We start from the raw sequence: 14050 nt of genomic DNA, 5'->3' as shown, positions 1-14050 counted from the left end.
AAACCTTGTTGTTATTGGTTCATCTGCCTTTTAACACCCAGCAGCTTGCTCCCCATGTGCCTTGCATGTGCTCTTTGACTGGCTATACATCCTCCAAGCTGCTGAGACCTACCCAAACACACTTGAACAACACCTTGGTAAAGAACTAAACTTTATTTTGTACAAGTTGGAGAAAACATATAAACAACAAGCAAGTGAGGAGCTGTAAATAAACCACTAGCTCCAGACAGCAAACAAAACCCCACTTCCTCCCCGCCTCTGATGGAACACTCCCAGAGCAAGGGCAGACTGCAGGCTGTGCTTCAGCAGAGGACATCAGGAGTTCAGAGCATATGCCAGGCACAGTCTTGCTGCTGGGGAGGGCTGTCCTTGCTGACAGCTGGGGTGGGACACCCAGATATCTCTGAGCATCAAGGGGGCCACAGAGTTCACATTTCCCTAGGAAGCAGGAAGCATGCTGCCACCACAGAGCCTGATGATGGCAACTCCTAACCACCAAGGAAGAGGACTAAACCATTAACAAGATCCATCCATCACCACCACAAAACAAGCATGTTTGCACACGAGTTGTCCACATTCAAGTGAGGAACAGGAGCCAGGCCTGAAAGCCTCACACACCAGGACTGAAATCCATGCCCAGGACAGTCCTATTCAGAAGCTACTCAAGTCTTCCTATCACCACAACATTTGTCCACCCCACAAGACACAACATATTGCCTTTGTCAGGCAGAAAAGCAAACTCCCAAACAATTGTAAAGATTTATAATGGAAGGAGAAGGGAAGGATGGAAGAAACCCAGGAAGTCGGAGTGCAGCCAAGCAGCGTCTTCCAGAGGATCCTGAGCATAAGTCAAGACCAAAGCAGCTGCTATCTGCATGCCAAGGAGAAGCAGGACCTCTTCCGTTCCTTCAGCCACTCCAGCAGGGCTTCTCCCCAGGCTTCAGCTCCCTCTGTGGGGCTCTGGGATGATCCCACACCTGCTCAAAAGGAAGTACAGTTAAAAACCAGGACTGGCTCATCTTCCTGCAGCTAACACACACGGCTTTGTCCTGAGCCAGGGCAACAGGCTTGCTGCAGCTCAAGCCACAGGCACATCACCATGCAACTGCGGAAAACAGGCACAACAGACCCAATCCGAAATCACAACCAAGTACCCCATGCCCAGCCACCTTCAGGAGCATCTGAGATAGAGTTCTCCAGGCCATGCCTGACAGGAAAGTGTTCGAGTCATCTGCATGCCAGATTGAGGGGGACTCATCAGGAGAAGCCAAGCACTACTGTAAATCTCCTCCTTTATTACCTCACATTTCATTTCTGGTCAGCTTCAGTGTTTGGAGCTACAGACACCTATTTGAGGTTCTCCTTGAGCTCTTTTCCTTACTCCAGCCTTGCCTACGGGAAGATGACTGGAGACTTTCCACTGGCCTTTTCAAACCACCATTGTTCCCTGAACCCCTGCCAGCTGCCAGTGTCATTCTGTGAAGCTGCATCTTCCTCCCACAGTACTTCTCAGAGCTCTGCTGTGGAACAATGCATCTGAGAACAAGGAGTCTGTTTTGATTAGGCTGGTTTGGTGTTTTTGGAGGGGAGTGTATTTTGTATGTGTGGTGGTGTTTTGGGTTCCCTGAAGACAAGCTGGTGACCATTTCACTTCAGGGCTGGCTTCAAAAACCTGAACACATTCCCAGTTCTCTTTCTGCAACAATGGGCAGCAGGGGTTGCATCACCTTTTGAGGAACACATGGGGCATCTGTAGTGGGCAGCACTGGAGAAATGTGTGTGTGCATGGCATTTTACACCAGAAGAAACCACACATTCTTCTTCAGCTTTCACTGGTGTGCTGTCCCTCTGGGCCAGACAGCACTGCAGTCTGCTTCCTCATTTTACAGGCTGGAGGTACAGACACAGCCTCAGCTGATGGGGAAGGGGAGGGATCAGTTCTATAAATGGTCTCACCCCAGAAGAGCATGAGGAGGAGCTGGACAGGGAACCCCCACAGCAGCAGTAGAAACCTACCCTTGCAAACTGCTTACTGATAGCTGCTCCCCAACCCCCACATCATGAAGCTGTACACAGGCAGAGCAGGAGGAAAGACTCACACAAGATCTTTACCAAGAAAGCAACTCCAAGATGCAGGCAGCCCGGGCTCAGGTGCTGGAAAGCAGAGGTTTGGTCCGCTCAGGGCCTGGCACATCCTTGTCCTTGTGGGGTTCTGGGCTCTGCCAGGGGCTGTTTGATCTTTGCCATTCTGACTCATCACAGTGGCAACAGCAGATGGAGGAAAGCAGCCGAGTCCGCACCACCCGCGTACAGAGGACAAACATGATGCAGTTGGCTCCTCCTTGGAAAGTGTTACCAATGCCCTGCGAGAGCAAGGAAGGAATGAACCAAAGCCCTTCCTGCAGGCACCCCCAGAGAAGAGCAACCATCATGTCTTAAGTAACTAGGGATGGCCTCAAGTTACACCAGGGGAGGTTTAGGATGGGCATCAGAAATGGTTTCTTCACCAGGAGTGGTCAGGCATTGGAACAGGCTGCCCAGGGAGGTGGTGGTGGAGTCACCACCCCTGGGGCAGTTCAAAAAACTGTGTAGACATGGCATTTGGGAACATGGTTTAGTGGCTATGGTGGTGTTGGGTTGACAGTTGGACTTGATGACCTTGGGGCTCTTTTGCAACCTTAATGACTTTAGGATTCAATGTCAGACCAGCTACAGTACTGCCCAACTGATAGCCAAAAACTTCCACCTAATTCATAGAACATCACAGAATCACCAAGGTTGGAAGAGACCTCAAAGCTCATCAAGTCCAACCCATCACCACAGACCTCATGACTAAACATCTTGAATTGGAAGGGACCTTAAAGACCACCTAGCGCTAACCCCCCTGCCTGGGGCAGGGATGTCTCCTACTAGACCAGGTTGCTGAAAGCCTCATCCAGCCTGGTCTTAAATACTTCCAGGGATAAGGTATCCACATCTCTGGGCAACCCATTCCAAAAGTGGAAAAACAAATTCAGAAAGGTCACCCTGGCACCCAGCAGTGGCCCAGGTGGCTTTTGGGGGTTGTTGTTTCTACAGCCTGGTGTAGGGCAGGAGCACGCTGAGCCCTGGTTGGAGCTGATGACCTTAACAGTCTTTTCCAGCTGAAAAGCTTCTGTGATGCTATGGTGAAGGGCAGACACCCAACATTCCTGTTCTGAGTCTGCTTTTGCTCTAAGCAGCTGGCACTGCCCGGCGCTCCTGTTGCAGTTACTGTCTGTGGCCACTAGATGCTGCTGGAGCAGCTCTTGCGGAGCACCCCAGCCAGCGCTGGCCAGCAGCAAATGTCCCTGCCACAGGGAAAGTGACATTAAGAGCAGCAAAATCTCATCTCCCTCCCGGATCCTCCTCCTCACGCATTTCCTGACGAACACTTACATGCAAGACAACCAGGACTGAATTCTGCACTGCAGGAGAGTTGCAGAGGGTCAGGATGAACCGGACAGTGCTCCAGATGCGGAGGACGATGAAGATGACAGGAATGAGAATCAGCTTCTTATCTGCTATGGAAGTCGGGGGCTGGAATGCAGGTGCTCTTGAGAGAATGGGGCGATACTCTGAGAGAGCTGCATGCTTCCATGGAGGGTGGGAGGAAGACAAAAACAGAAATAAAAAAAGCTACACAAGTCAGACTTTTAGCTTCAGGGAATCTTTCCAGAGCATCTTAAATTCTTGCACCTCATTGCAAGCTAACAGGGACATAACTACAGACTCCTGTTACAAGAGGAGAGTGACAGCTTCCGGCCTTCACCTCCTCTAAGAGTTGGGTGCAGGAGTGGGACCAGGAGAGCAGAGTGCCCAAGAATCCTGGCAGAGCAGGAGAGAAGAGCCTGGCCAGGTGGAGGGTCAGGTTTCCAGGCAGTCACACTGCTATCTGAGACAGCTGCTGGAACACGGTGTCCATTCTGCTTTACGTCAGGTGATGGTGACAGGCACTAGCAAACCATCCCAGCTCCCCTTTGCCAGGACCCTGAGGAACTGCTCAGCACTATGTTGCTGCTCCAAACCATCTGCAGGATCCTGCCCTAACAGATTTGTGTTTGTTCCCTAACTATAACCACCACACCCGCACCACAGCAAGCAGGTTTGCAGTGGCAGCATCTTCCTGGACATCTCTCCAGATGTGGGGCTTGTTTTCCCTTACACACTTAGAGGGGAAAAAAAGGAGTCTCTGGCTCTAGTTCCTTCTGCCACCCTCAGTCTAGATGTCTCTATTATGCAAACATTGTCCTAGATGCTTGGATTCTCTGTAGTCACAAGGAACAGCAGCAAATAAACCCCTGAATTTTGAAACCCTCCAAGGACAGGGTGTCCTCCTGTGTTGTGGGTGCCTGTAGTGCCCATGGCTATACAGTGCACAGACTATGCTGCTAGCACAAACCAGGTACTCATAAACACCTAAAGCTGTCATTAGAGATCCTAACCTGACTGAGTCAATCTCAGCCTTGGTACAGACAGAACTGTGGAAGACATCAAAACTGAAGTTTGTCCTTCAGGTCCTGTTTCAAGGCTTGCTGTAGGATTTACATGTCACTCATGCACATCACATAACCCTTGTACGTTTTCAAAAGGCTTTTTACATTCTTCTCCTGCTAAATCCCCACACAATGATGCTGCAGGGTTGTGTACTGCTTCTCCCAGGCTCGCTAGGTGCATTTCAGTGGTAGATGAAGTGACTCCTGCCTGTGTAGCTGCCAAATATGCAGCAAAATCTTCAGAGCAAGGGAGGATCTAATCACACAGAGCAAGCCTGTGACCACAGCTGAAAGCAGCAAAATACTCACTGCTCTGTTAATGTGCTTCTTGATGAGAATGTAGAGCACTGGCAAAGTCACATAGGCCAGGATCTCCCAGACTTTCCCTGTCAGCAGCATCCACAGGAGACGATCCTCCGCGTCCAAGTTGACCCAGCACCAGCCCACAGAAACGTTGGAGGCATCATAGCCAATCTTCTTCAGAGCAACAGCTGCCACTGTAATGCCAAGGGGGACTCCCCAGCTGAGCAAAGAACATGAAGAATGGGGTGAAGCCAAGAACATGATCAGCCCCTCCACACCTCAGGGAAAGTGGGTGACAGCCCAAGGGATTCTCCATCAGACAGGGTGCCAATATCTATTCCACAACACCACCACTCCTGCCTCAGACTGAAGGGACTGAGAAGCAGATATTTGACAGCCTATGAACATGGCCTGCAGACCCATTTCCAAGGACCTGGGATACCCAGTTCTGAAAATGCACGATGACAGCAAAAGCAAATATAGGGAAGCATTTAGAAGAAAAATAACTGGTGACACAGATGAATTAAGTTACTCAGCAGCTTGGGTTGGCCACAAAACCCCACAACGACGAACTGAAATATTCCATGAGCCCAAAATGCTCAGCCCCTTCCTGGGAGCTGTTAACACCCAGGACTTGACAGGTCTGCTCTGACCTGCGATGTACAACTCATAAACCACTCCACAGCTGAAATACTGACCTGCATTCAGCTGCATACATCACCTGCCCCTCCCCATAGTTATCCTCAGAGGAAGGTTTTGTGGGGTCTTAAGAGGGACAAGGGACACTTCAATCAATGGCACAAATGCTTCAGAGAGTGCTGAGATTGAGTTTCCAGCACAACCCTCCTGGTCTCTCCAGATGCAAAGAAAAACAAAGCCATTACTGTACTGCTCCCATTACCTTCCTGGTTCACACTCATCTTTCCCTGACAGCCTGGAGCAGCTGCAGAGAGCAAGAAAAAGATCTTCCTTAAACCCATCTCACGTGCATCAGACTATGTAGGCAACCAGCAGTTGCCTAGACCAGATTATCTGAAATTCCACAGCCCAGCTGAAAAAATCAGGAGATAATCTCATATTAGATTTCAAAAATATCCCATTTCCTACCCTTAAATGATGGCTAGGTTCATCTACTGGCAAACCAAAACAAATGTAAATATAACACTGTAAAGACAGAAAATTCAGAGTCAAGCTTTTAGCATGTTGGGAACATTTTGTTTCAGCGCTCAGCTGAGAACAGCCTGTGCTAGTTGAAGTCAGTGTTGTTATTTAAGGACAGTTCTGCTGCAGGAAGCCCTCCCCATGCTATTATCAGAGCAGGCTACAAACATTCCAAGCATTGCCACCACCAGGAGAGGTTCAATGAACTCAAGAGTCATTTTGATAAAAGCTGTGATTTGCCTGAAAACAAAGCTTAGAGATGCAGAGACATTCAAACTGCAGTACACTTGGAAGAGGCAGCCAGGAAGGTAAAACAATTGAAGAGAACTGGCACTTCCTAAAAGAAACCATAGTGAGGCACACAAGCACAAATGAGTCGAGCAGAAAGAAAAAGGAAGTGTGTTAAGAAACTAATTTGCCTTAATGACAATCTCCACAGTGACCTGAAACGGAATCATATGAGAAAATAAAACCAGGTCAAATCACTGCACATGGAAATAAAAGAGAACAGCATTAAGTACAGACACAGAAAGAGAGGCCACAGGAGAAAGCAACAGACCACTAGGCAAGGGACTTAAAAATCTTCAAGTACGTGGTAAAAGGAGGCATGAGGAAGAAAAGTGCCACATGTCAGGCAGTTAATTTCCACTGAAATAGCGTAAGGGGAGCAGATGGCTACTGCAACCACAAATCAAAGGTGAAGGATTGCGGACTCCAAGTGGAGTAAAAAAGAATCTAGCAAGCAATCAGACATTTCAGGCAACTTCTTCAGCTCCATTTTAGAAAACTGGAAAGGAGAACTGAGAGTACTGATTTGCTTGTTCTTAAGAAGCCCTGAATGACAGATCCCCAAAGACTGGAACATGCCAACACTCTACCACCCACCTAGAAGAACATGGGAACAAGAGAGTTAGGATGTTATACACCCAAGGTATGCATGAAGACTGGAATTAAAAAGATCCAAGGTAAGACAAAGAGGCAAAAATGTTACTCTGAGCCCCAAAGCAGAGCAATTATTTTTAGGCTGGGGCTCTCGGCACCACACTTGGATCTAAATGAAATCAGTGTGGGAGAGAAGGGGAAGATGACTGCTCCTGGCATCACTGTAACAGGCTGGCAATGCAGGTACACCAGTGGTACTATTGCCCTAATAGCGCTCCTGCAATCCATTAATAAAAACTCATACAGCCCAGCACATCTTTTCACATAAACCAGTGCTGCATTGCACAAGGTAAGACAAGAAACCTTTCACCTGATGTAGTTAAAGGTGTCCCTGCTTACTACAGTAAGATGACCTTTATAGATCCCTTCCCACCCAAAGCATTTTAGGATTCTATGAAACCACAGCAGAGTACAGCTCAGGTTGTGGTGGCTTTCTTGTCCTCAGCAAGCCTGGGTCACATTGCTTCATACCACATTCTGATTTCTGCTGCACAAGTCCCTTTTTTTAACTCCCCAGAGGCTCTTTACAAGCCTGTCACCTGCCTGCACAGGTTAGACAGCAGCCATCCTGCCAGCAAGCCTGCAGGTGATTCCTCTGGGGACAGCAATTTTTACTCTGTGAAGAGAGAAAAATCAGTCTTCTGGATATAGCAGCCACGGTTCAGGAGACAGCTTTGTAAGCAGCACTCCAGAGTGAATCTGTTCTTACTAAGTTTTTGCCTTTTGGGGGTTTTTCTTCCCCTCCCCCCATCTCAAACACTGAGCACTTTGCAGTACCAAACCACCAGTTTCCCAATACCAAGCAGAGTCTCCTCTCTGAGGAGCATACGAGAACCTAAAACCAAGGCACCAGCAGTCAGGCTGATCCCACTGTCAGCCTGACCTACAAGCTCTCATAAACTGAAAAATAACTCCACAGCAAATTTCAAGAGATCCCTGCACCTTACAGACAGCACTTGGGAACTGAAATCCAGTCCTGAAATTCCACACAGGCACAAGGCAGTGCTTTGGGATTCAGATGCACAACGCAGTAGGGCAGGAAAAGTTCTTCAAGCACCCCATGGTCATGCAGGCATATATAGCTGGTTATAAATGCATCTATAAGCACACATATGTATTTTATATATATCTATAAGCACAGAGATGTGTATTTTACTCATCTATCTGTAAAAGCAAGCCTGTATTTGCTTATAACCATTTGCACAGCCTGATCACAAAATACAAATACTTCAGTTGCTATCAAGAAGCAAAGCAAGAAACAATCCAACAGCCCCAAGGTCGGTTCTGGTCCATTCCTCACCCCAAGTTTGGATCTACCACTCTCACAGAAAAGATGACATTACCCCACTGACTGCTATTTGATATTCAGAAATCCAGGACAACTGAGGGAGCCTGGAAATTTACACTCTGGGTGCCAGAACTTACACTTACAACTACATAAATATTTACAAAGCTAACTGTAAGCTTGTTTTCAAAGCCCATTTGAGCTCAACACGTTTAAGAACAAAACAGAGGCTGCAGCTCTCCAGCTGAGCAGTGGAATAGGTGGATGTGTCATCACATGAATCAATAAGGAACAAACCTGTCAGACAGGTTTGATGCAGTGTGACATCCTAATTTCCCTGAAAAGAAAATGCCAGGTACCAACTTCCAACATGTATTTAGTTGGCTCCACTCAGCAACAGAACAGCCTCTGTTCATACTCAGCATTAAAAAAGTAGTCCTCTTCAAAGGCTTGCCCCTCATGAGTAACTGCTTGTGAAGAATAGACAACATGCATGACAAACTCCATCCTGCCTGCAATCCCTTCCAGAGTGGCTCCTGAAGTGACTCTTGACACAAAGGCTGCTGTATGACCGCAGCAGCATCCTGTGAAGTGAGAAGGGGAAACAAAGTTTTCCCAGGTTCTTGCCTAGAGCAAAATACTGGAAAGTTATCTTTAAATCCTTAAAACGTTGTCTGCCCTTTGCCCTCACCCACTCTCTGCACTGAATGTCTGAAGTGGTATCTTTTGGTATCAGTGGTAGCAGTTTCTGCCTAGATGGTTTTGGGGGCTGACAGTACCAGATAGCCTGAAGGACATTGGAGTCACTGAGAAGTGCAAAGAGGAGCCATCCTCAAGCCTTTTGTCCAGAAATTGAATTTATGATTGGCTTCCCAGGTAGTGCTAAAAGCACTGGGAAGGGAAGGAGGAAGGTGTGCCGTGAGGGGATGGGCAGAGAACAGATTCTCACTTGTTTTCTCTGGCTTTTCACGCAGATCATAAAGCAGGAAGGAGCTTTAAACAGTGGCTCTGCATATGACTGGAGTCATTTACAAAGCAGAACCTTCTCTATTGCCCTTTAAACAGGGCGAGTGGAGCTGATCAATACCAAGAGCAGAAAATGGCATTTCATTTTTACTGCAAAGACCTGAAAACAAACCTGGCAAATTCCCCCAGAGGAAGCTCAGTTAGAACCCTCCTTTCTTCTCCATCACAGGGTTAGAGCAATCATTCAGGGTTTTTACAGTTCTAAGTGCACAGATTGAAGCCAACAAGATTTCAGTGAATCTGTTTCCTTCCACACTTTGCAGCCCATGAGGTTGAGAAGCACTGAACTAGACTGAGAAGTTCAAGTACAAAGGCCACACAGCAAGCGATTAGCAGATGGGAAAGTTACAGGCAGGCCAGATTTGCATCAACTCTGTGATGATGCCTGATGCAGGCAGCACACCCACAAAGAAGTCAAACTTTCTTCTTTTCCTTAAGCAACACTTGTCTCTTTCCTGGCATTCCATCCTCTCCATAGTTCTCACAGTGCACCTCACTTGAAATTCACTAACTCACTCTACTGTCTCACTGCATCTTCCTCCATCTTCACCAACAGCCTGGTGTATCCAGATGCAGTCACCTGGGGCTCCTCACAGGTAGACCTTGTCAAGCAATAATGAGAGCAGGTAGGGCAGGAATTGAAGTTCCTCCCTGATTCACACATAGCCTTAATGTCTTTCTGGTCCAACTTTACTTGGACTCAACTCCAATCACAGAATGGTTTGAGTTGGAAAGGATCTTAAGAGATTTTCTAGTTCCAATGCCCCTGCCATGGGCAGGGACAGCTTCCACTAGACCAGGTTGCTCAAAGCCTCATCCACCCTGGCCTGGAACACTTCCAGGGATGAGGTAGGTGTCCACAACTTCTCTGGACAACCTGTTCCAGTGTCTCACTGCCCTCAGAGTAAAGAACCTGGTTTAAAACCATTGCCCCTTCTCCTATCACCACAGGTCCTTAACACATAGTCTCATCGCCTCCCAAATGATGCTGCTTGAAAAATCAACGTTAGGAAAACAAATGAAAATCAATACTTGTGCTGATGGCTTTTCTTTGGTGTTAAATCAGATCATTCCTCTTGTAATTTATGGCACCAGCTTGGCAGCAGAGAGGACTAAAGGATCACTGTTTTGCTCAGCGTGGAGGTAGCACATGATTCCACAAGCTCCGATTGCATAATGAAAGCTTTTTACTGAACATGATGTGGAAAATGAGCTCTCTAAATAGCAGAAACTGAGACACAGAGTAACTCTGTGGTCTGTTTTGCCTTGTTTTCAATCAAACATGCCAAAACAACCTTTGGAGTGCTTTACAAGCAGCCTCCTCACTTGTGGGCTACATTTCTCTACCCAGCATCGAATTCCAGCAGCCTGCCTGGGGAAAGGGGAAGGATCAACAGAGCAAACTGACACTGGGGAGGCAGGGACCTGTAGAAACACATCCCAAACAGGAGTTTTGACTGCAGTAGGCAGGTATTACCAAAATGAATTTCATGTTGTTATTTCTAGGACACCAGAGCAGATTATGGAGGGAAAGTAGAAGCCAGGATTTTCAGAGTCCTCCTCTCTTACCAAAGATTTTCCTGTGAGACTTAAGTAAAAAAACCAAAACATTTTGCTTGTCCACATTGCCAGTTCTTCATTGGGAGGGAAGGGGGAAAACAAGCAGGGCTGGTTAGTTAGACAGCAAAATCCCTGTTGAAAAGGAACTCGATAAGGGCACGCTGTCCTTAAGGAAAGAGCAGGTGACTCGACAACCATCCAAGGGCTTCGTAGCCGAGCAGAACATGCTGCATGCAGCGGTGGTGGCTCCTGACCACAGCCTGGGTGCCTGCAGCGTCCACCCCTTGTGTTCTGCCAGAAACAGGGGACAGCACCCACCTCACGACATGGAAACAGCAGAGCAAGCCCGTGCCTGTGGGCGAGCCCCTCACAATGGTGATGTAGAGGTAAAGGGCAATGGCCATGGTCCAGAAGAAGGAGCTGGTGTTGGAGAAGGTGGACAGGGCACCCTGCAGCACGCAGTCCCAGGAGGTCCTGTCGAAGTCCTGTAGCACCCCGTAGAAGTAGGAGAGGGCTGAGAGAAGATCCGCCAGCGACAGGTAGAGCAGGAGCTGGCGGGGCCGGGTGCGCAGCTCCGGCCACAGCGCATGGGTGCAGACCAGCAGGCTGGAGCCCAGGGAGGACAGCACGCAGGACACCAGCACCACGGCCCGCTCCGACACCAGCAGCTGTGTGGGGGGCAAAGGCTCGGGCATGCCGGGCACAGCGGTACGGCTCCAGTCCCGGACGAGCAGCCGGAGGAAAGCCGGGGGAGGGGAGGCGACCGGCTAGGACAGGGCGGGACGGGAGCCCTGGCTAGAGCGCGGCGAGAGGGGATGAGAGCGGCAAGAAAAGAAGCGACAGAGCTCCGGGAGCCGGCCCGGCAGCCTAGGGGATCGGAGAACGCCCCGGGACGCCGCAGGGAGCTTGGCCCAGCCCCGCCCGACACCCGAGCCCGGCCCCGGCTGCCCCGCCCCGTCGCGATGCCGCCCCCCCAGTCCCTGCACCCCGCCGCTGACTCCGGGGTGCTTCCCGAGGGAAATCCCGCCAGGAGGTTGATATTTGAACGACTCATGGCACTAACACCAAACCTGCCCTGTTCTCAAATCCACCTTCTCTTTTCTTTAAATCAAACTGAAGCCCCGCGCCGTGACCGGGCGGTGAGATGTGACAGAGGGAACCGGTTCAGAACGAAACGCTTTTTAAACTGCCGCCTCCCAAGTCACCCTTGATACACTTGCTCCCCAAGCAGAGCACACAGCTCTCTGCCCTATAAACACACACAAACACACACCCTTTATAGACAGATATCCAGAGCTGTCTAGCTGTAAACATGTCTCTGCCCACGGCAAGGAGGCTGGAGTAGGTCATCTCTGAGGTCCCTTCCAACCTAAGCCATTCTAGGACTCTATGATTCTACTTCTCAGAACACCCACAGGCACAGTGTGACCCACACATGCTCAGACATTGAAATCAGAGGTTGTCAGTCAGGTTATCAGGTTTTCCTTTCCCTCCTGAGCTGCCCCCACCCTTAGCTTTCCCTTCCACAACTGCAGCTGAGAGCTGACTCCTATAGCATCCTGTGCCCTGTGGAGCATAAAGCCAGGAGCAGACACAAGAGAGCATTCACTGCCATATTAAAACTGATCCTGCATTGCTGTAGGACGAAAGTGCTTTTTCCACCCAGCTCCTGCAAAGAAGTTACAAGTTGAAAGCACATCCTTGTTTGCTTCTACCTTACCTGATTGGCTTCCACACAGACAACTCACACCTCATCTTTGATGTGGAGAGGGATGTGTCTGATTTCCCAAGGAGATGGTTATTGTTTCAGGAGCCTTGTTGTCTCAAACAGCTTAATCATTTCTCAGCTACCTACCCAGTTTTTAACAAGGTTTATTTGAACCTGTAAAACCAGTTCCCTTATTCCTCTCCCAGGCTTCTCTCGGCACCCCAGAGCCATCTTACACACCCCAGAAAACACACCTGACAAATATCTTAAGAACCTGCAATTCATTTGATGTTTGCACTTTTGGTCAGGCAGTGGAACAGGCTACCCAGGGAGGTAGTGGAGTCACCATGTCTGGTGGTGTTCCAAAAACCTGTAGCCATGGCACTTCAGGATATGGTTCAGTGGGCAGGGTGGTGTTGATGGTTGGACTGGATGATTTTAGAGGTCTTCTCCCATTCTATGATGGTTATACTCTTGGCTATAGTATCCTAATCAATCATTATTCCAGACTTTAGCTACTACCTGACACACACCCCCAAACTAAGCTATGAGTAAAGCTCTGTCAAGGCTGTGTGCCAGTTGTTGCTCTTACACATCCCTGGCTGCTTCTTTGTTCTTGTTTCCATTTCCCTACTTTTATAGCATAAAACACTCATCTTCCTATCACAGACATCAAAGCCCCTGGTTTCTGAGTGTTGTTTATGTTTTGGGGTGATGGATGTAGCTCTACAACGCAGTTTAGTAAGTCTTGCAAGACAGTTGTTTATTTCTACAACATATGATAACCTGTCAAGCTAAATCTTCAGAACTGGAGGGAAGGGAATATCTGCATCACAACCATAAGTCAGTGAAAATGAACTTCTGGTTTTGTCTTGATTCACCGAGAGATGACTCCTTCCCTTAGCAAGGAGAAAGAAACGAAAGAGGGAGAGGGTCTTCTGCTGGATCTCTCCCCATTTGCTAAAAATAGGGATATGGTAAATTCACAGACTCATCACTCAAGGGAAGGACCATGGATGAAGAGCTAGTGCTTCAAAACTGAGTAATAAGAGGCAGAAACCTTCTTTCTAAAGATTCCCACTTGTGTTTTCTTGACATCTCCATGTGAAAGTCATCCACCACCCAGCATCTCTGTGGCATCTTGATACCATTTCCTCCTCACTGCAAGGCAGCAGTGCAGCTGCCTCTGCCCAGATACACATTCCTGCCTTCAGGCCCATGGAATCTGCAGTTGTCCAGAGAACAGAAACACTTGGAAGCTGCCTCAAGATACATGATAACTCAAAGGCAGTGCTTCTTGTATCAGAGTAGAGAGAAGTAACAATCTAAACAGCTAGCTTGTCATACAACAGCATAGACAATGAACATTCTCCTTTGAGAATTTCTTTTCACCTTCAGATGTGAAGCACCTCTTCACCTCCTTAAAGCAGGAGATGAAGCAACCTGGCATTGGGAGGGAAGACAAAGTCCTTTTTCCTGACTTGAATTCATCTCACTGACTACCATAAGAGCCTTCTGACATGCAGGGTACACCCTGCATCTCATAGAGCA

At 48.4% G+C, this 14050-nt stretch overlaps 1 protein-coding gene across 1 annotated transcript; it reads right to left on the bottom strand.

Annotated features, from left to right (window-relative positions):
• Positions 1-2116: 2116 nt before the first annotated feature.
• Positions 2117-11517, bottom strand: GPR157 (G protein-coupled receptor 157). The gene is made up of 4 exons (XM_009906844.2): positions 11110-11517; positions 4824-5037; positions 3418-3612; positions 2117-2363 (listed from the first exon to the last, which is right to left on the bottom strand). The coding sequence occupies exons 1-4, from the start codon at positions 11484-11486 to the stop codon at positions 2148-2150; spliced, it is 1002 nt and encodes a 333-aa protein (XP_009905146.2). The 5' UTR covers positions 11487-11517; the 3' UTR covers positions 2117-2147.
• Between the last annotated feature and the right edge of the window lie 2533 nt (positions 11518-14050).

Source organism: Dryobates pubescens, chromosome 33 (assembly GCF_014839835.1).
Source record: "Dryobates pubescens isolate bDryPub1 chromosome 33, bDryPub1.pri, whole genome shotgun sequence".
Lineage (NCBI taxonomy): Eukaryota > Metazoa > Chordata > Aves > Piciformes > Picidae > Dryobates > Dryobates pubescens.
Note: the sequence above shows the minus strand (reverse complement) of the source record. Positions and strands in the feature narration are given on the sequence as shown.

Excerpts from the sequence above, each read along its gene's own strand:
- GPR157 (XM_009906844.2), bottom strand. The coding sequence starts at position 11,486 with ATGCCCGAGCCTTTGCCCCCCACACAGCTGCTGGTGTCGGAGCGGGCC. Across the intron at positions 5,038-11,109 it reads TGCTGTTTCCATGTCGTGAG|CTGGGGAGTCCCCCTTGGCA; the intron begins GTGGGTGCTGTC and ends TTCTTTGCTCAG. Across the intron at positions 2,364-3,417 it reads CAGTCCTGGTTGTCTTGCAT|GGCATTGGTAACACTTTCCA; the intron begins GTAAGTGTTCGT and ends TTGCTCTCGCAG.